The 16,887-nt window shown below is 42.0% G+C and overlaps 1 protein-coding gene across 1 annotated transcript in view; it reads left to right on the top strand.

The window, feature by feature from the left end:
• LIX1L (limb and CNS expressed 1 like) overlaps positions 1–7,545 on the top strand; it is a 649,822-nt gene extending 642,277 nt beyond the window's left edge. Inside the window, exon 6 of the mRNA XM_044079998.1 lies at positions 7,239–7,545. Coding sequence (XP_043935933.1) covers positions 7,239–7,481 — 243 coding nt within the window. The 3' untranslated portion in view covers positions 7,482–7,545. The remainder of the gene's footprint in view (positions 1–7,238) is intronic.
• Positions 7,546–16,887: the final 9,342 nt, after the last annotated feature.

Below are 16,887 nucleotides of genomic sequence, written 5' to 3'. Positions count from 1 at the left end.
GCTGCTCACCAGAGGGAGCAGTGGCTCGAGATTCAAATTGAAGTTATTTCTGAAGACAAAAACATATTCTGGGTTCGTGGCCATGAAAAAACATGTCTGTTTCTGAAGTCATGGACATCTCTATCCAGTTTCTTCTTCTTTATGGTTAGTAAACGATTCTGGAAAGACAGAACTTTGTCAGTCAATTTTTCCATAACCTTAAGGTATATCTCTTTAGGAGTGATAGCTGCTAGCTTCTGTTGCCTTTTATTGAATTCACATACGAGTGAACGCTCCATAGGTAGAAAATATCTAATTAATAACTTAATATAGCTGAAACTGAGATCCAGGTTCAGCTATTGCCATTCTTTCAACAGATCAACATAAGTGTCTCCATAAGTGTCCATTCTGAGTATACTAGGAATCACTTTGTGATGGAGACAAGCTTCAAAATGCAAACGCTGACACTGATATCATTTTAGCTTGAATAAATTATCTTCTAAATGCTTAAATTCATTATTAAACAATTCTTTGTCAAAGTTGAGACTTTCAACTTCTCTCTCTTCAGAATCTAAAATACAGTTTAGTAATGGATGGTAGAATGTTAGTACCTTTTAGGCACATATTGTCTGAGCATGTGTGGCAGGTAATAAAAGAGGCAAAGAAACCTACTACTAGGAAATCATATATTAGCAAGTGGAAAAAGATTTTCTAGTTGGGTGCCAAGACAGTTCCCAGAACCCAGAATATATGTGTGTGTGAATGAGAGGGAGGATAGAGGAATGGTGAGGTTCAGTGTCACTGCTTGACAGAGGCACAGCAAAATAATAGGCATAGTTTTATTCAAACTAAAGGGGTGGCGAAAGCCAAATAACTATGGGCTAGGCTTATAAATGCCCTTGGGCAGATAGCCTAGTATGAACCTATGAACCTAGGAGTAGAGGTGGCGAAGGTGGATTTGTTTAAATACTTAGGATCAGTAGTTCAGAGCAATGGTGAGTGTGGAAGAGAGGTGAAGAAGAGAGTACAGGCAGGATGGAGTGGGTGGAGAAGAGTGTCAGGAGTGATTTGTGACAGACGAGTACCAGTAAGAGTGAAAGGAAAGGTCTACAAGAGGGTAGTGAGACCAGCTATGTTATATGGGTTAGAGACAGTGACACTGACAAAAAGGCAGGATTTAGAGCTGGATGTGGCAGAGTTAAAGATGTTAAGATTTGCACTGGGTGTGATGAGGGTGGATAGGATCAGGAATAAGTATATTAGAGGGTCAGCCCAGGTTGGAAGATTTGGAGACAAAGCCAGAGAAGGCAAGATTATGTTGGTTTGGACATGTGCTGAGGAGGGATGCTGAGTATATTGGGAAAAAGATGCTAAGGATGAAGCTACCAGGTAACAGGAAAAGAGGAAGGCCTAAGATAAGGTTTATGGATGTGGTGAGAGAGGACATGCAGGTGATTGGTGTGACAGAGCAAGATGCAGAGGACAGGAAGAAATGGAAACAGATGATCCGCTGTGGCGACCCCTAATGGGAACAGCCGAAAGAAGATGATGATGATGATGATTTCTCTGGTTCTTCAATACTTGTGTGAGTTATTATCCTCTGGCATTTCTTACTCTTTTATCAAGGTACTCTTGTCAGCCATATCATAATGTCTGCCATGGATCCTCCCCTTTCAATACATTCCCATATTAAAATGTTTTTGAAAGGGGTTTTGCATACCAGATCATGTAGAAAACAGATTGCTGCTCCTGCAGATCTCAACTTTCTTTTAGAAAAATTAACCCTGGCTTTGAACCAGCTGTGTAGAATTGAGTGTTTGGAAGTTGCTAATGACCTTGTTAATGAGGTCCATGATAGTCCAGTCCATGGTCTTGCAGATCAGGTAAGTTAGGCTGATTGGTCTATAATTTCCTGGATCAGTGGACGCTCCGCCTTTGTGCAAAGGGATGACAGTGGCTGTCCTCCACTCGGCTGGGATATAGCTGGTACTCAGGCTTTGGTTGAAGAGGGTGCCTAATGGTCCTGCAAGTTCCTGCCTGGGTACGTGTAGGATGCAGCCTGGGATGTTATTGGATCTCATGGAGGCTGTATTTTTTGCCTTTTGAGAGAGCAGTGATGGCCTGCTCCCTAGAGACAAGGGGGGGGGGTGCTGGGATGTTCTGATTTACTGATGGTGGTTTTCACTGAACCTGTCTGCCAGCAGGTTGGGTAGATCTATGGCGTTTCTGTATGTGGTGTCCTTGACCACAAGTTCTAAGCAAATCTAAGTTATTCCTGTGAGACTGCGGACATATGTGAAGAAGGCCTTATGACTATCTTTAGCAGATGTTGCTAGTTTGGACTCTAAGTTTGTTTTGGAGGATTTCACTAGTACTTTTATTTACTTGTTCAGGCTAAGGAGAAATTGCTTCCAATTAAGCACCTGCTCTTTCTTAGTCGTGAACAGCAATTTTTTTTCCTTTTATTATGGAGTTTATTTATTGCAGATGTCCACCAGACAGGTTTACTCTTCCTTGAAGAGGATGATTTTGTCCTGTTGGGTATTCCTGATTCCATGCAGCTATATAAATGCTTGTATAGTACTTTGGTGTAGGCTTGGACATATGTGCCAGTTCCTATGAAGGGGGAGGGGGATGTGAATTTAATTATACCTTCCCTCAGGAGGTTGTAGTCGGCTTTGGAGAAGTTTTTTGTTTGGGCTTAGCTGGGGGGGGGGGGAGATGGTAATTTCAAAACTGACTGCTTTGTGGTCAGATCTTACTGGGGAGGATGACACTGTAGGGATGCTGCAGTGGTTACTCATATTGATTAATACCAAGTCCAAGATATTATTGCCTCTTGTGGGGGGTGTCAACCAGCTCGTAGGCATTTGCATTGATGAAATCAAGGAATCCCTGGTCATTTGTGTTTTGGCATGAGTAGTTCTTCCAATCTATGGTTGCATAGTTAGTCGCCCAGGATCAGGGTAAAGGGCTGAATCTTGATAGATTGAAGAGGTCCAGTTAGGTGGAGTGGGCATCTTGAGTCAAAGTTTGGGACCTGTAGCTAGCTATGATTTGAATAGGGGTCTTGTCAATGGTTAACTGCACCTGAAATGTCTCCTGTGTGTCATACTGTTTGACCAGCCTGGAGATGTGTATGTTTTATTATACATATTGCAACTCCACCTCCTTTTGCTTTGCTGCCCACTGTTTGGAGTCTGAGTGTACGATAGGATGAGTAACTTGGTATTCCTGGGTGCTCTCCACTGCTTTGAAGCAGGTATCTGTGACTGCACAAATGTCAGCATCTTCCAGGGCTAAGAATGCTTGCAATGAATGCAGTTTCATGTTTAGACTCGTAGCATTTAGCAGCATGACCTTTAATTTGCGAATTGATGAAATTTTCATGTTGGTAGTTTTGATATCATGGCAAACTGCGGTGGTGGTGCTGCGGTAGCATTGTCACCTCACTGTAAGACGTTGTCCCGTTCGATTCTCAGCTATAACGTCTTCTCTGTAGAGACATGGTGAATGGGCATACCTTCATTGAAGGTTGTGCGTCAGGGCCGGCAACTCGGCACTTAAAAATCTACTGCCAATCATTAGCGGCCCGGAGTTCCGCTGTGGCGACCCCTAACTGGGAAAAGCCGAAAGACAAAACAAGTTTTGACATCATGGCATTGCCTAAAAAAGGCACTATGGGGGAGGCAAGAGCCTCTGCCAGAAGCCTGAAGCCCAAGGGAGACAGATACAGGCCATCACTGGCAAAGCATTGTGGTCTGTCAATCATGATTTCCCAAGCTGTCAGCTACTGGATCCCCTTGAAATGACATCAGTAACTAAGCCAATTGTTAAAGCCAATAATTTTCTGTTTGTACTGAGGCATCATTCTGAGTGACGATAGAATGCTGCTTAAGGCTAGGAACATACCTGCCTGGGATGCATATGCAGAGGAGCATGTCTCTCTCCATATAGTCCAGGGAGGTACATCTCAAGTCATTCACGCCAACATGGACTATGACAGAGTCATAACAATACCTGTTGTTGACAGATTTGAGTGCATGGGTGATGTGACAAATAACAGTGACTTTCTCTTTATCCAGCCTGGTAAAGGGCACATCTGTGTGTATCACAATGGAGTCTCCTATGACTAATATGTTGGGTTTATGTTTAGGCATTAGTGGCTGTGAGACAGGTGTGTGGACTGTGTGTAGTGTGGTGGACAGTGGAGTTTGTGTGTTTCTATCTCGGAGGTCTCTCTTGTTTGGGTATGTTTTTGTTGAGAACCTCTGCATATGTGAATGTGTGTTGTGTAGGTGTGGGTGGTGTTTGAGGTGTGGTGTTTGTGTTGACAACCTTCATCGCCTGATATACTGGCTTGTGAGTGAGAGAGCATAGACTGTAGGTTCTTAATGTAATGGCATCTCTCACAAATGGTGTTCCTGGGTGGTAGTAGTAGAGGGTTGTCCTTGTACATGATGCAGTTGCTACACTGTCTCAGGATGCTCATATCAACCAGACTGGCAGGAGAAACAGTAGGAAATTGTCCATCCATATTTGTCAGAATCTGAGGGAACCCTAAGGGGGGTAAAGGGTGGAAGGTCTAAGAGGAGTACTACTAGGTGATCACACAAGTGCTACTAAGGGAAAACTTTAGCTGGAATACATCGCAATGGGTTAAAACAGTTCAGCTGCAGTGTGTGACGTGCAAACAAGCCTAAACCAGCTCAAATGCAGGGTTTAAATACCACAAAAATAGAAATTTCTAGTAAAACAGAAATCTAGCCAATCCTGCTAGCCCCTGCTTTCTTTACACATCAGCTTGTGTCCAGGCAAGATCCAGTCAGTCCTTCTACTCTCATTAGCAGAGAAGATAGGCCCCTACCAACACCCGATGGCTGCCAGAAACACAGAAGGCAAACACAAGATGGCTGCCAGAAACACAGACGGCAAAAGCAAATCATTCTCCAGGGACACTTGGAGTTGTACTTTATTGACCTCCTCCCTTTGTTAGTTTTCTAAGCCATGATAATCTACCCATTTAGCCCAAGTTACTGCAGCAGTGATCTGTGCATTGAACATGGTACATTTGTGTAAGTAAGCTTACCATAACTGTAGATATTCTACGAGATCACTGTTGCAGTAGACTCCCCTCACTCCAGCCCCCTTCTTTGCATGTTCTTCACACTTGCTGGGGTGTGTGTTTCACCCTTCTGTGCATTTACTTTTGGACTTGTTTCCTAGCATTACTCTATCTGTGCTTTTGCCTCCTTCTTGGGGAAAAATGCTCTGTGAAGTTTTTGCATTCCATCTGCTTTTTTATAGAGATCTGCTGAAGTTCCTGAGAGTTGGAGCATGTGAAGAGTACCCTTAACTTTGTGAGCTGGTCGGCCAGAAGGGAAGAGACCCATTTAGCTTGGTCTGCTTCAACAATTATGTATCAGAACATGTACTGTTTTATAAGTTTGCTTTCACAACTGTACCTTCTTCCTCAACCACTCCATCAACCTCTTGGTTTTATTTTTAGTGCAGAAAACTGGGGGAGAGAGAGGGCCCTTCAAACCCTGGACATGCACTGGCAACTCAGGTGTTACCCGAGAATGGTGCCCAAGTTTGGGATGATGGACTAATTATTTCTCTCTTTTCTTTTGGAGTAGGAATGGCATGAGTTGCTAAGCAGACAAACGTAAGAGGATTCTCAGCTACATCTTTGCCCAAGCATCCTTCCGCTGACAGCCTCAGGAATATCTCAGTTGCAGTCATCTATGCTGTAACTACTTGGCCTTGGTACACAGTCTCACCAAACATTATTTTCTTACATGCAGCTTGCAGAGTTGGTTCTCATTTGGAAAGGCAGTACCCTATGACTATACTATCTGAATTCTGGCCTTGGACAGTTGTGCAGCTCCTTCCACCCTGTTGGTACTGTTTGGGATTCTGCTCAATGATGGGTCAGTCATGGATGGCCTTTGAAAGTCACTTTGATAAAAATACCTGCCCCCTATCTAACATCAAGTCTTTGCATAGCACCCATTAAAACAAATGACATTTTCAAATGAATTGTGTGGTTTTCGAATGTTTCCTATGAAAATGTCTTTTGATTCATGTGACAATTCAATGTCAGTGGTGTTTGATGTGTTTGAAATGGTTTATGATGTGTTAAATTGGTAATGAATTTCTATTTTGACCAGTTTGAGATCACAGTTCATCAGTACTGGTGCAAGTTGGACTATCAAAGTAGGTGGTGGTCTTTGCCCTTTCTCCATTTTTGTGTGACAATTTAGTTTGTGTATTTCACTAAGGTGATGTGGCTTGCCCCCTGCAAAAAAAATGTTTTTTCTTTGTTTTCAGTCAGACTGTGGTTTAAAATTGGATTATACAGTTTGTCATTTAATTTAAATGTACATGTATTTGTTGTTGTGCTATTCACAGTAATTAGTGATGGATTTTATAAACACAGCACTGTTTATTTTCTTTCCCCCAAATGTGCGTGACCTTGTTAGTTGATAGTATCACTTTGTAAATTATGTTGACTGTGGAACTACGTTTAGCTGTACTTGATATTGACCAGATTTGTAGGAAGTTTTAGTTTGTTTGTCAACACAGCATTTGTCAATAAGTGATGGTTTTGTGTGTAGTGTGCGAGCACCTCCTCTTTATACAGCTGTGTAATGTGTGCATCTATTTGAAAACCGTTTTACTTCCAGAAGAATATTACACAGATTAGCATATTTTTTTACAACTTTGTTGCATGTTTTACTGGAAATATTGTACAACTCCTTTATTTCCCATTTTACTGCATCTTTACTAAGGAAAAATACAGGTTTTATGTAGAGTGGCATCCCAGAAGAATTTTTTTCTTTCATTTTACGCTACTTCATCTGAAACACATGCTCAGATTAGATTGCATGCATGCAACACATTGGTTTATCTCCTTTGCTTTACTTCAGACTTGGCTGTTCAGTCCTTGATGTCACCTTTTTCTCAGATTATTGGCAGCCTGGAATAAAATACTGATAAGTACCAGAAGGTGTGGGAGGTGCAGCCTCTGCACAGGGGTTTGTCTGCCTCAGAAAGCACTTGTTTTGCACAAAGGTATATTGAAGATATTATGATTTGTCCTAGTCAGAGTTCAGCATAGCATTTTTCTGGTTATTACCAGATCATTTTTTTCTTGAGTGCATTAGAACTACACAAAGGTTTTAGTAGCAGGATTGGTAGAAGAGTCTTATTTTTAAATCATTCTAACATTCATTTCCTTTTTGGTGTATAAACAGGAGGTACTCGCACACTACTCACATCGTGCCCTAGATGATGACATGCGAAATCAAATGGCCATGGACTGGGTGAACCGGGAGAACCAGTTACCAGGCATTTTGACAAGAGAACTGGCAGCAGCAGAACGGGAACTAGACGAAGCACGACTCGCTGGGAAGGAGCTCCGTTTTCATAAGGAGAAGAAAGATATCTTGATGCTGGCTGTGGGTCAGCTAGGGATGAGTCTCCCTTCTGGTTGCTAGGCAGTTCTCATTCTGTTCCTTCATGTTACTGCTAACTTAATAAAATCTTACTATGTAAAAGGGACCTGAATTTTTATAATCATGTACCACAGAAACATATTTTTATAGAATTAGGACTACTTTTGCATGCTGTTTTTCTTTTTTACATTTTGTTATATTTTTAAAGGTAGTTCTTAATATATATTATTTTTTTAACACAATACTTTGTAATTAAGACAAACTTAATCTTGCCTTTTTTGTTTTTTGTAAATTAGTCTTTTTGTATATACAGTATAAAATGATGTAGACAAAATGTCTTGTAAATAGCACAGTTCCTTTTTAAATTAATAGCAGACAAGTACAGTAGAACCAGAAGGACTGTATTAAAGCAAGCTACCCGAGGAGCATAAGCCCCAAGAAAATTGTAAATAAAATAATGCCAGGATAGCTTGCTTTGAATAAGCCACATAACATCCATGTGCTTTATTTACCGATCCTATATTTTCCCCTTCATCCATGTCAGTGGTTCGGTTATCCCCCTCTTGGCAGATCCAGGCTGGCAAACTTGTCACTCAAGTACTTCTCCAACAGTCAAATTCCCCTGTCTCACATAATGCTGTATGGCCCCGCTCACTTCTCAGATATTGTTTGCCACTCTTAGTGTGATACGCAGTCTTCTAGTACACCTTTTGTTTGATAAAAAGATAAGTGTTTTTATATTTCTCTTGCTTTATTTGGCTGACTGTACCTCCTTTACCTTCTACATATCTATTTTTCGTAGTTTTTGTGCATTTGGATACATAATATTGCACCTATTATAGCTTCTCCAGACTCCATTAGGTGAGGTCTGCCTAAACCTCTTAGCTTTTGCCTGACAGGAAAATTTCTAGTCTCTTGTCCTTTAACTCTGTTTTCCATCATTTGGTCTGTGTCTGTCATTTCTTCCCTTAGACCTCTTCATATAATATTTTATTACTTAGTCCAAAGCTTATATTAAAAAAAAAATGATATTGCTTTTCCACTACGTTATTACTAATACTAAATGTTGCCTCTATTTTTCCAGCAGATACACACAGAATGGAGAAGGCTTGTGGATTAAAAATATGCACCAAGTGTGGGCAAAAAATCCCACCACAGGATCTCCAGCAATAGTGTGTTTTGCTTGAGATCAGACACTCAGTGCAACAACTTCCAGTCCTTCAAATCAAAGTCCCTAAGTGATAGAAGACATAAAAGTATTATTATTATCAAAGGCCTTCTCCCTGCAAACTTGGAAGAACTGACTGGTGACTCTTCCTCTTTCGACCTTCTAAGGGTGTTGAGAAATCATAACCTAAAATTTCTGACAAAGACCATAGCAAAGAAAAAGATGTGCAAATGAAAGAGGAGAAGACAAAGAGACCTTCTGGAACTCCTCAATCTTCTCTGCAACCAAAGGTTTCCAGACCCTCATGGTAAGTTGTAATTTTTCCTCCAACCGATTTGGAACCACCAATTTTTCAACCCTCAGCACGAAAACCATCATTATCCAGGACAAGTCTGAGAAAAAGCAAACCCCTTCAAGTTTCTGATCTTCTGATCAAGGTTTGTGAGCTCAAGAACCTATTCTGTATCCTCATTAATATCTACTATCTCCTCCAGAAGTGTTTCCTTAGATTGGGACAGAACGATAAGGGCCTTTGTGAAAGCTCAAGTGGACATTTGCAGTCATCCAGTCCCCTTCCACCCATAGGATGAACAGGGCCAGCTTTCCCACCCTATCCCTTACCATAGACGCTTCCCCACCACCCATTTCTGTGTTGGTGATTTAAGAGTTGAAGCCTTTCCTGGGTGCCTCCCATCAGTGCCAACTGCACTAGGTGCCACAGCTTTGACATTGTGTCTGATGCACTCAACTCTGAAATATTTGGAACCAAACCCTTAACTTGAGTGTCCTAGTGCCTTCCTTAGTACCAATTCATTCTGGTACATTTGTGGCTTTGGGTTCTTTGATGTTCAATACATTGGCTCCAATCTCAGTCCTCAGACCTGACCGACCATTCAGAATGAGAAATTAAACCACTGGATGCATTGGCCTTGCTCTCCTTAGACTTGGAGACTGCCCAGATGTTGCCTTCTTCAATGCCCTTGTTGTCGACCTTTGCATTTAAGGTATTTGTCATGCAACATGAGAAGGGGATGTCCCTACTGTTTCAGCTTCACCCTCAAATCTCAGTGTGTCTGACACTTTCAGTCCTTTGGACAACCAAGCTTTGAAGGTCTTGATCCCTCCCTTCAAGTACAAAGAACACCTGTTTGGAAAATTCCTGCCCCGAAGTGCATAAGATGTGTGAGTGTAAGAGGAGTCACTTGGGGATGTTTCACCCCATAGTTCCCTTGAAGACTCCACCTCTGCGGAAGTGATGGAAATGTTGAAACATAGTGGGAACTTGCCCATGGACACCCCTTCCCCTAATGAGGAAGTGTTCTTTTAGGCCTTAAGAGCTGGACTATCTACTTTCTAGCTGGTCCTTCCTACCAACCTGCTTATCTACCTTGTGACAGAGAAGGCATGGTAAGAATTGAATGTGGTGGAAACTGTACCATTTTGGAGTCTCACTGAAGTGGTCAAATCTATATCATGAAAACCGACAGGAGTTTGAGACCACAACTATAGTTTTGCCTTCACATCAATGTTCTGGAGATGAGAGCAGTCTTCTAAAATTTCAGGCACTTCAGGATGCCCTTCTGCGCAAGGTGTAATCTCAGTCCATACAAACGTTACCTCATTGGTATAGTACATCAACAGGCAAGGAAGAAACAACTCTTACCACTTGTGCTGAGGCCATGAGGGTGTGGCTGTGGGCGATATCTTCACAGCACTTTACAGTTGTAGTACACATTCTGGGTCAGACCAGTGTTCCATTGGACAGGCTCAGTTGCTTTGTTCTCATTCCTTCTGAGTGGTCCCTCAGTCCCGCAGTAGCAACTGAGATATTCAGCCACTGGGGACAGCCTTGCTGCAGTGTTTTTGCTTTTCCCCACAGCACAAAATGCATCAACTACTTTGTCCTTATTCCTCCACTGGGACAGTCACTTGGGGGTGCTCTCATCCTCTTCCATTAATGACATAGTTCTTCCAGAAAGCATCTCTATGCAAAACAACACACATCCCCAGTAGTTCCCTTCTAGCCCATCCAAATATAATTCCCTGTTTTGGCATTACCTGAAATGACCTCCATGGTCTTTGGCTCCTCATTAGGACCTACTTTCTCATTATTTTGGCAAACAGCATCTGCACATCAGCTACCTCAAAATAACTGCATGGCATCTTCATTTTCAGTGATGGTTGGTAGTCCTGCTTTAATTTCAACAGTAATTTAGATTATAACAGCTTTGCAAAAGCAATCTAAGAATGTTGCACAAAAAGAAATGGAAAATATTTTTCACCATAGTCTATTGATAGAGCTGTGGATCGCATCTCAGCTCTGGTTTCTTCTATTCTGCAATCCCAGACAGGTCTTTTTTGACTCTGGTGCCAGTTATTCCATGATTAAAGTCCAGCTAACTGCCATTCTGAATGTCCATCCAGGTCTATATTCTAGTTTTAAATCCTTTCTTAAAATTTGCAAGGCCATTATAAAGGAAACCTTTTTACTGAGACCAGCTGTTAAATGCCTGCTTTACCATAGGACCTTGCGTTAGTTCTTCAAACTCTAGTGGAACTCCCACTTGACATTGCTGCTTCTTCCTCCTTAAAGCACCTCTCCTAGAAGACTTTGTTTTGTTGAGATTACCTCTTCTAAAAAGATTTCTGAGCTACTTGCCTTATCTTGCATTTATTTAACTTTTTCAGAGCTAACTATTCCTTTGTTCCTAAAGTAGCTGTGGAGACATCTTTAAACCAGTCTATGCATTTTCCTGTTGTCTTCCCTAGTTACACTAAGAGAAGAGCATCAATTGCCATTCAAGGTGCTTTCTTAGTAGAACAAACCCATAATGAAAAAGACCAAATATCATTTTCAAAAGCCAAAGTTTCCAAAGTCACCTTATCTAGACGGCTTTCAGATGACATTTCCTTTAATTACTCTAGCAAAGGCATCTAAACCCAAAACTCATTCCACAGGATCCATTTCATTTTCTCTAGTTTATTTCAAGCATTCTACTGTGGATGACACTTGTGCTGCAGCAGCTTGATCACCAATGCACTCCTTTATCAAATGTTATAAACTTGACCTTGAATCAAAGATGTCCTCACTGAAAACACTATTGCAGTTTTCCAAACAAATGAGTTTTCACCACTAATGTCCATCCAGGGTACCAAAGCCTAACTTGACCTTGAATCAAATTCCATAACTGCTTTTGGTTCCACCATTCTTTGGAGGTGTCCTCCCATGATGCCATAGGTAAGAAGGTAGCTGGTGATTCTGTCCCAATTACTGAAACAGACAGAGGGGGACAATATAGGATATTAAAGTTATGTACTTACCATAATGATAGATCTTTATTGTACCTCTTCGTCCATCTCAATGTCCTAGCTACCATCCCCCTACTAAATTGGCACTTTCTTTTCTGGAGGTACCTAGCAGACTTAAGCCAGAACCCTTCCTCCTCAATATTTTTTGTCCAATACTTTAGTAATCTACACAGGGCAGACTCTATCTGAGAGCATTATGAGAGACAGGGGAGCTTGAACGCTGGAGATCCATCTGAATGACACGTTTTCTGACTCATCTCCTCTATTCGGGCAAATAACCCAACCATCCGGATGGATGGGGAGTGGCAAAAAGGATCTTTCATTATGGTAAGTACATCATTTTCTTATTTTTAATAAGAAAGCAGTGTCGAGACTACACTTAGAATAACAGCATAGGTATTATCTGGGTTGTTTGGGATAGATGAAGTGGAGGAAAGGAAGTAAATCATTACATTTCTATAATACAAGACAACTAATATGCCATTTTCATCTACATAAATGAATGGAATTAAAGTATGATTCAGAGGCAGAGAATTATATAGACTAGAAGATAGCCTCGTTCACTGAAGGTCATTGGGTTTGATTCTAGTAACCCTAAGAAAGCAAGCTTAGAACTTTCCATTCATTACTCTTGTTTACTGCAAACTTAAGGAGTTGACCAAGTTGTTTGGAAAGTCAGTAGAGCAGTCAGGATACTGTGCATGGAATGCACATTTTGTGATAGTGGATGTTATGCTGACATGTCATTCTGAATATAAGTTGCGCAATAGATAAATGCATGGCACTTTACAAGTATTTCATGTTAAATGAAGGACTACATTAATAAGAGTTTTCATAATCTTTAGACCTAGAATTGATTTTTATACCCTTTTTCTTGAATATTCTGTGAAAGTTGATGAGTAAAAATTATGACATTTTTGAAAGGTTAGATTGGGAGTTAATTTCTTTATAGGGAGGTAAAAGTATTTTCTTCAAAACGTAATTGCTTATCCTTCTTGGCAAAACTACTGATGGCATACTTGCATCCTTTTATTGATATTCTGTTTTGTATCTACATTTGCAGTCATTCTTTTTTTTCCTAGATTAATTTTGTAGCTTTGTCTGCTGACAATCAAGCCTCTCCCCCTAGTGGATTTGAGCTCATTCATTATCTCATGTGAGAGACATCTAGAGTTGACATTTAGGCAGTCACAAGGGTTGTTTCTGCACTTTGCAGGTATCCTGGCTATGAGGGTATTTATAAGGGGGCCGAATCTCCCTTCTGGGTGGAGGGATGAGTGATCCACATCATCATAGTGGCCCACAATGCCTTTCCCTTGTACTTGCTTGCTACCATTCAGTCACACTGAAGGGTACCACCTACACATGGCTTGGTGAGCTGAAACTCCACAGCCGTGGATTTGCATCCCCATACCTCCTCTGAGAGTATGTGTCAGCTCCCCCCTTCCCACAGGATGGTTATGCCCATCATCCCCCTGCCAGCTTCTTCAAGCCACCAATCCACTGATTAAACAAGTTGCCTTGGTTATAACCAAAGCTTTATTCCTGTACACTGCTGGAGTTTTCTTTTTGCACTCGGTCATAATCACTTTTCTTCACTTTGCTGGAATTAGGATTAGGAACTTTAAAGACATATATATGCAGTCATATCTCACTTTGTCAAATAGCTAGAGATCTGAAGTCTAATTACACTACCTAATTAAATCTCTGTAGCATATAAAGTTATAAAAAAGATTCTCTTCCTCAGTAGTGCTTCTGTGTTGTAACTGCTTAAATAAGTTATAAGGCTCAATTTTATAATGAGATCAGAGTTTAAAGGAAAACATAAATGCCGACTGCTGTCTGGTTACATTCTGTGTGTGTACCTTTGCTGACAGGGTTCATGACCTACTGGTACTACTTTCCTATGCATCTATGCTTTTAACAATACTTTTTGTGGCTGGACAGATCTCTATTCTTATACCACTCTTAGGCCGGATAAGTTGGCAAGCTTCAGGGGTACGAGCAGCTGAAAGTAAGCTTCATTATAAGCTTCTCATTTGTATGCCAGTATTGAGTACAAGTTGAAATCACTGCTCATCATCTTCTTTCGGCTGTTCCCGTTAGGAGTCGCCACAGCAGATCATCTGTTTCCATTTCTTCCTGTCCTCTGCATCATGCTCTTTCACACCAACCGCCAGCATGTCCTCTCTCACCACATCCATAAACCTTATCTTAGGCCTTCCTCTTTTCCTCTTACCTGGCAGCTCCATCCTTAGCATCCTTTTCCCAATATACCCAGCATCCCTCCTCAGCACATGTCCAAACCAACGCAATCTTGCTTCTCTTGCTTTATCTCCAAACTGTCCAACCTGAGCTGACCCTCTAATATACTGATTCCTAATCTTGTCCATCCTAGTCACACCCAGTGCAAATCTTAACATCTTTAACTCTGCCATATCCAGCTCTGACTCCTGCCTTTTTGTCAAAGCCACCGTCTCCAACCCATATAACATAGCTGGTCTCACTACCCTCTTGTAGACCTTCCCTTTCACTCTTACTGGTACCCGTCTGTCACAAATCACTCCTGACACTCTTCTCCACCCATTCCACCCTGCATGTACTCTCTTCTTCACCTCTCTTCCACACTCACCATTACTCTGACCTGTTGATCCCAAGTACTTAAACTCATCCACCTTTACCAACTCTACTCCCTGCATCCTCTCCATTCCTCTACCCCCCCCTTCTCATTTACACACATATATTCTGTTTTAGCCCTGCCGACATTCATACCTCTCCTGTCTAAAGCATATCTCCACCTCTCCAGGGTCTCCTCAACCTGGTCCCTACTCTCACTACATATCACAATGTCATCTGCAAACATCATAGTCCACGGGGCATCCTGTCTGATCTCATCTGTCAACCTGTCCATCACCACTGCAAATAAGAAAGGACTCAGAGCTGATCCTTGATGTAATCCCACCTCCACCTTAAATGTATCTGTCACTCCCACCGCAGTCCTCACCAATGTCACACTACCCTTGTACATATCCTGTACCACTCTTAAATACTTCTCTGTCACTTCCTCATACAATACCACAACTCCTCTCTAGGCACCCTGTCATATAGGTTCATAGTTTCATAGGTTGGTACTAGGCTGTCGGCCCTAGGGCCTATACAAGCCTAGCCATAACAATTCCCTGGATATTTCTTCCCACAATATTTACTTCTCTGGACCCCTGTCTAGCAGGGCGACTGACATGATCCCCGGGGTGAATTTCCTATCTCCCATCCAATCATCAAGGTTCTTTTTGAAGAGGGACAATGAGGCACTCTGCTTGACATGTATGGGCAGTCTATTCCAGAGTATGGGGAGTCTCTGGGTTAGGAACCTATCCCTTCAGCATGTTTTGTTCATTGTGATGACAAGGTTTAGATCCCTGGAGCGTGTGGCTCTGAGGGATTGGGATTTCTTAAGTGGAGCATGTCCAACAGCTCAGGGTTTGACATGGCCTTGTATGTTAAGCAGAGATCGCCTCTGAGTAGACGATATGCCACAGAGTATAGCTGGAGTTTTTTTTTAGATGGTCAGCATATGGCATCTGCTTTAGGCCTGTGATTTTTAGTGAGGTATTTCTGTGGCCTTTCTAGCTGTTACAGATGTCTTGTGAGGTACATACCAAACGGGGCATTATACAATATAATGGGTCTAATGAGGAATGAGTACAGTGGGACAATGACCTCCTTTTTTCTGGATGAAAAGCCCTTAGTGATGAGGTGTGCCACATGGAAAGATTTCCTGACTGTTGTGGTGATGTGGTTATCAAAAGTGAGACCACTGTCCACCTGTGTCCCTAAGTGTCTCATAACACTTTCGATGTTTAGTGTACTGCCACTATGTGGTAATTCATGGGTACATGTTTTTTCCAAAGTGGATAACTATACATTTCTTGGCATTAAGCTTGAGCCCATGGCTCTGGCACCAGGCATCTGTTTCTGTAAGGCCCTTTTGTAAAGTATCCACATCATTTGGGGATTCAATAATGGCTCCCAGTTTGCAGTCATCTGCAAACTTTGTTAGCCCGAGTCCCTTATTGTTGGCCTGTATTTGACAGAAGTAGATGCCAAACAAGAGTGGTCCCAGGACTGAACCCTGAGATACTCCACTTGTCACGTGTCTGGAGCTGGATTTGGAGTCGGCTACTTTTACAGTCTGGGTTCTCTCAGTAAGCCAGTTGGCAACCCCTCGAGTGACGTAGGGATTTATGCCCAGCTTAGTAAGTTTATCTATGATCCCAGAGTGGGGGATGGTGTCAAAAGCCTTGGCGAGGTCCAGATAGGCTGTGTGGACCGCCTTACCCTTGTCCACAGCTCTGGAGACTGATTTGAAGAAGTCAGTCAGATTCAGGAGACAAGATCGGCCCTTCACAAACCCAAACTGGGTGGGGTCCAGTGTTTGAAGGTTGCCAATGTCTTGGTTTATAAGTTCCATGATAATTCATTCCATGCCCTTGCAGATCAGGCTTGTCAGACTGATGGGATGGTAGTTCCCGGGATCCAAGGCGGATCCCCCTTGTGGAGTGGGATAACTGTAGCTGTGTGCCACTCAGTGGGCATGAAGCCTGAGGCAAGGCTATGATTAAACATGACAATTAGGTGAGGTGCCAGTTCATTTTGTAGTTCATGTAGTACACAGCCTGGGATGTCATCTGGTCCCATGGATGCTGCATTCTTAGCTTTGGAGAGTGCGGTTTCTACCTGTGTGGCCGTGATTACCGGAATTTGGCATTCTTTTGGTATTGAGATGGGCCCTTTAGGGGGTGAGAGGGGGGTAAAGTTGGCACTAAATCGATCTGCCAGGATATTGGCAATATCCTTGGGATCAGTATATTTATTGCCATTCTGTTGTAGCTCAGAGCAGGTCTGAGCATTGCCATTTAGATTCTTGACATAACTATAGAATGCCTTGTGGTTGTCTTTGGAATCTTTGGC

Source organism: Protopterus annectens, chromosome 8.part0 (assembly GCF_019279795.1).
Source record: "Protopterus annectens isolate FY-2018-M chromosome 8.part0, PAN1.0, whole genome shotgun sequence".
NCBI lineage: Eukaryota > Metazoa > Chordata > Ceratodontiformes > Protopteridae > Protopterus > Protopterus annectens.
The sequence above is the reverse complement of the archived record's forward strand: the minus strand, read 5'-3'. Positions and strand labels throughout refer to the sequence as shown.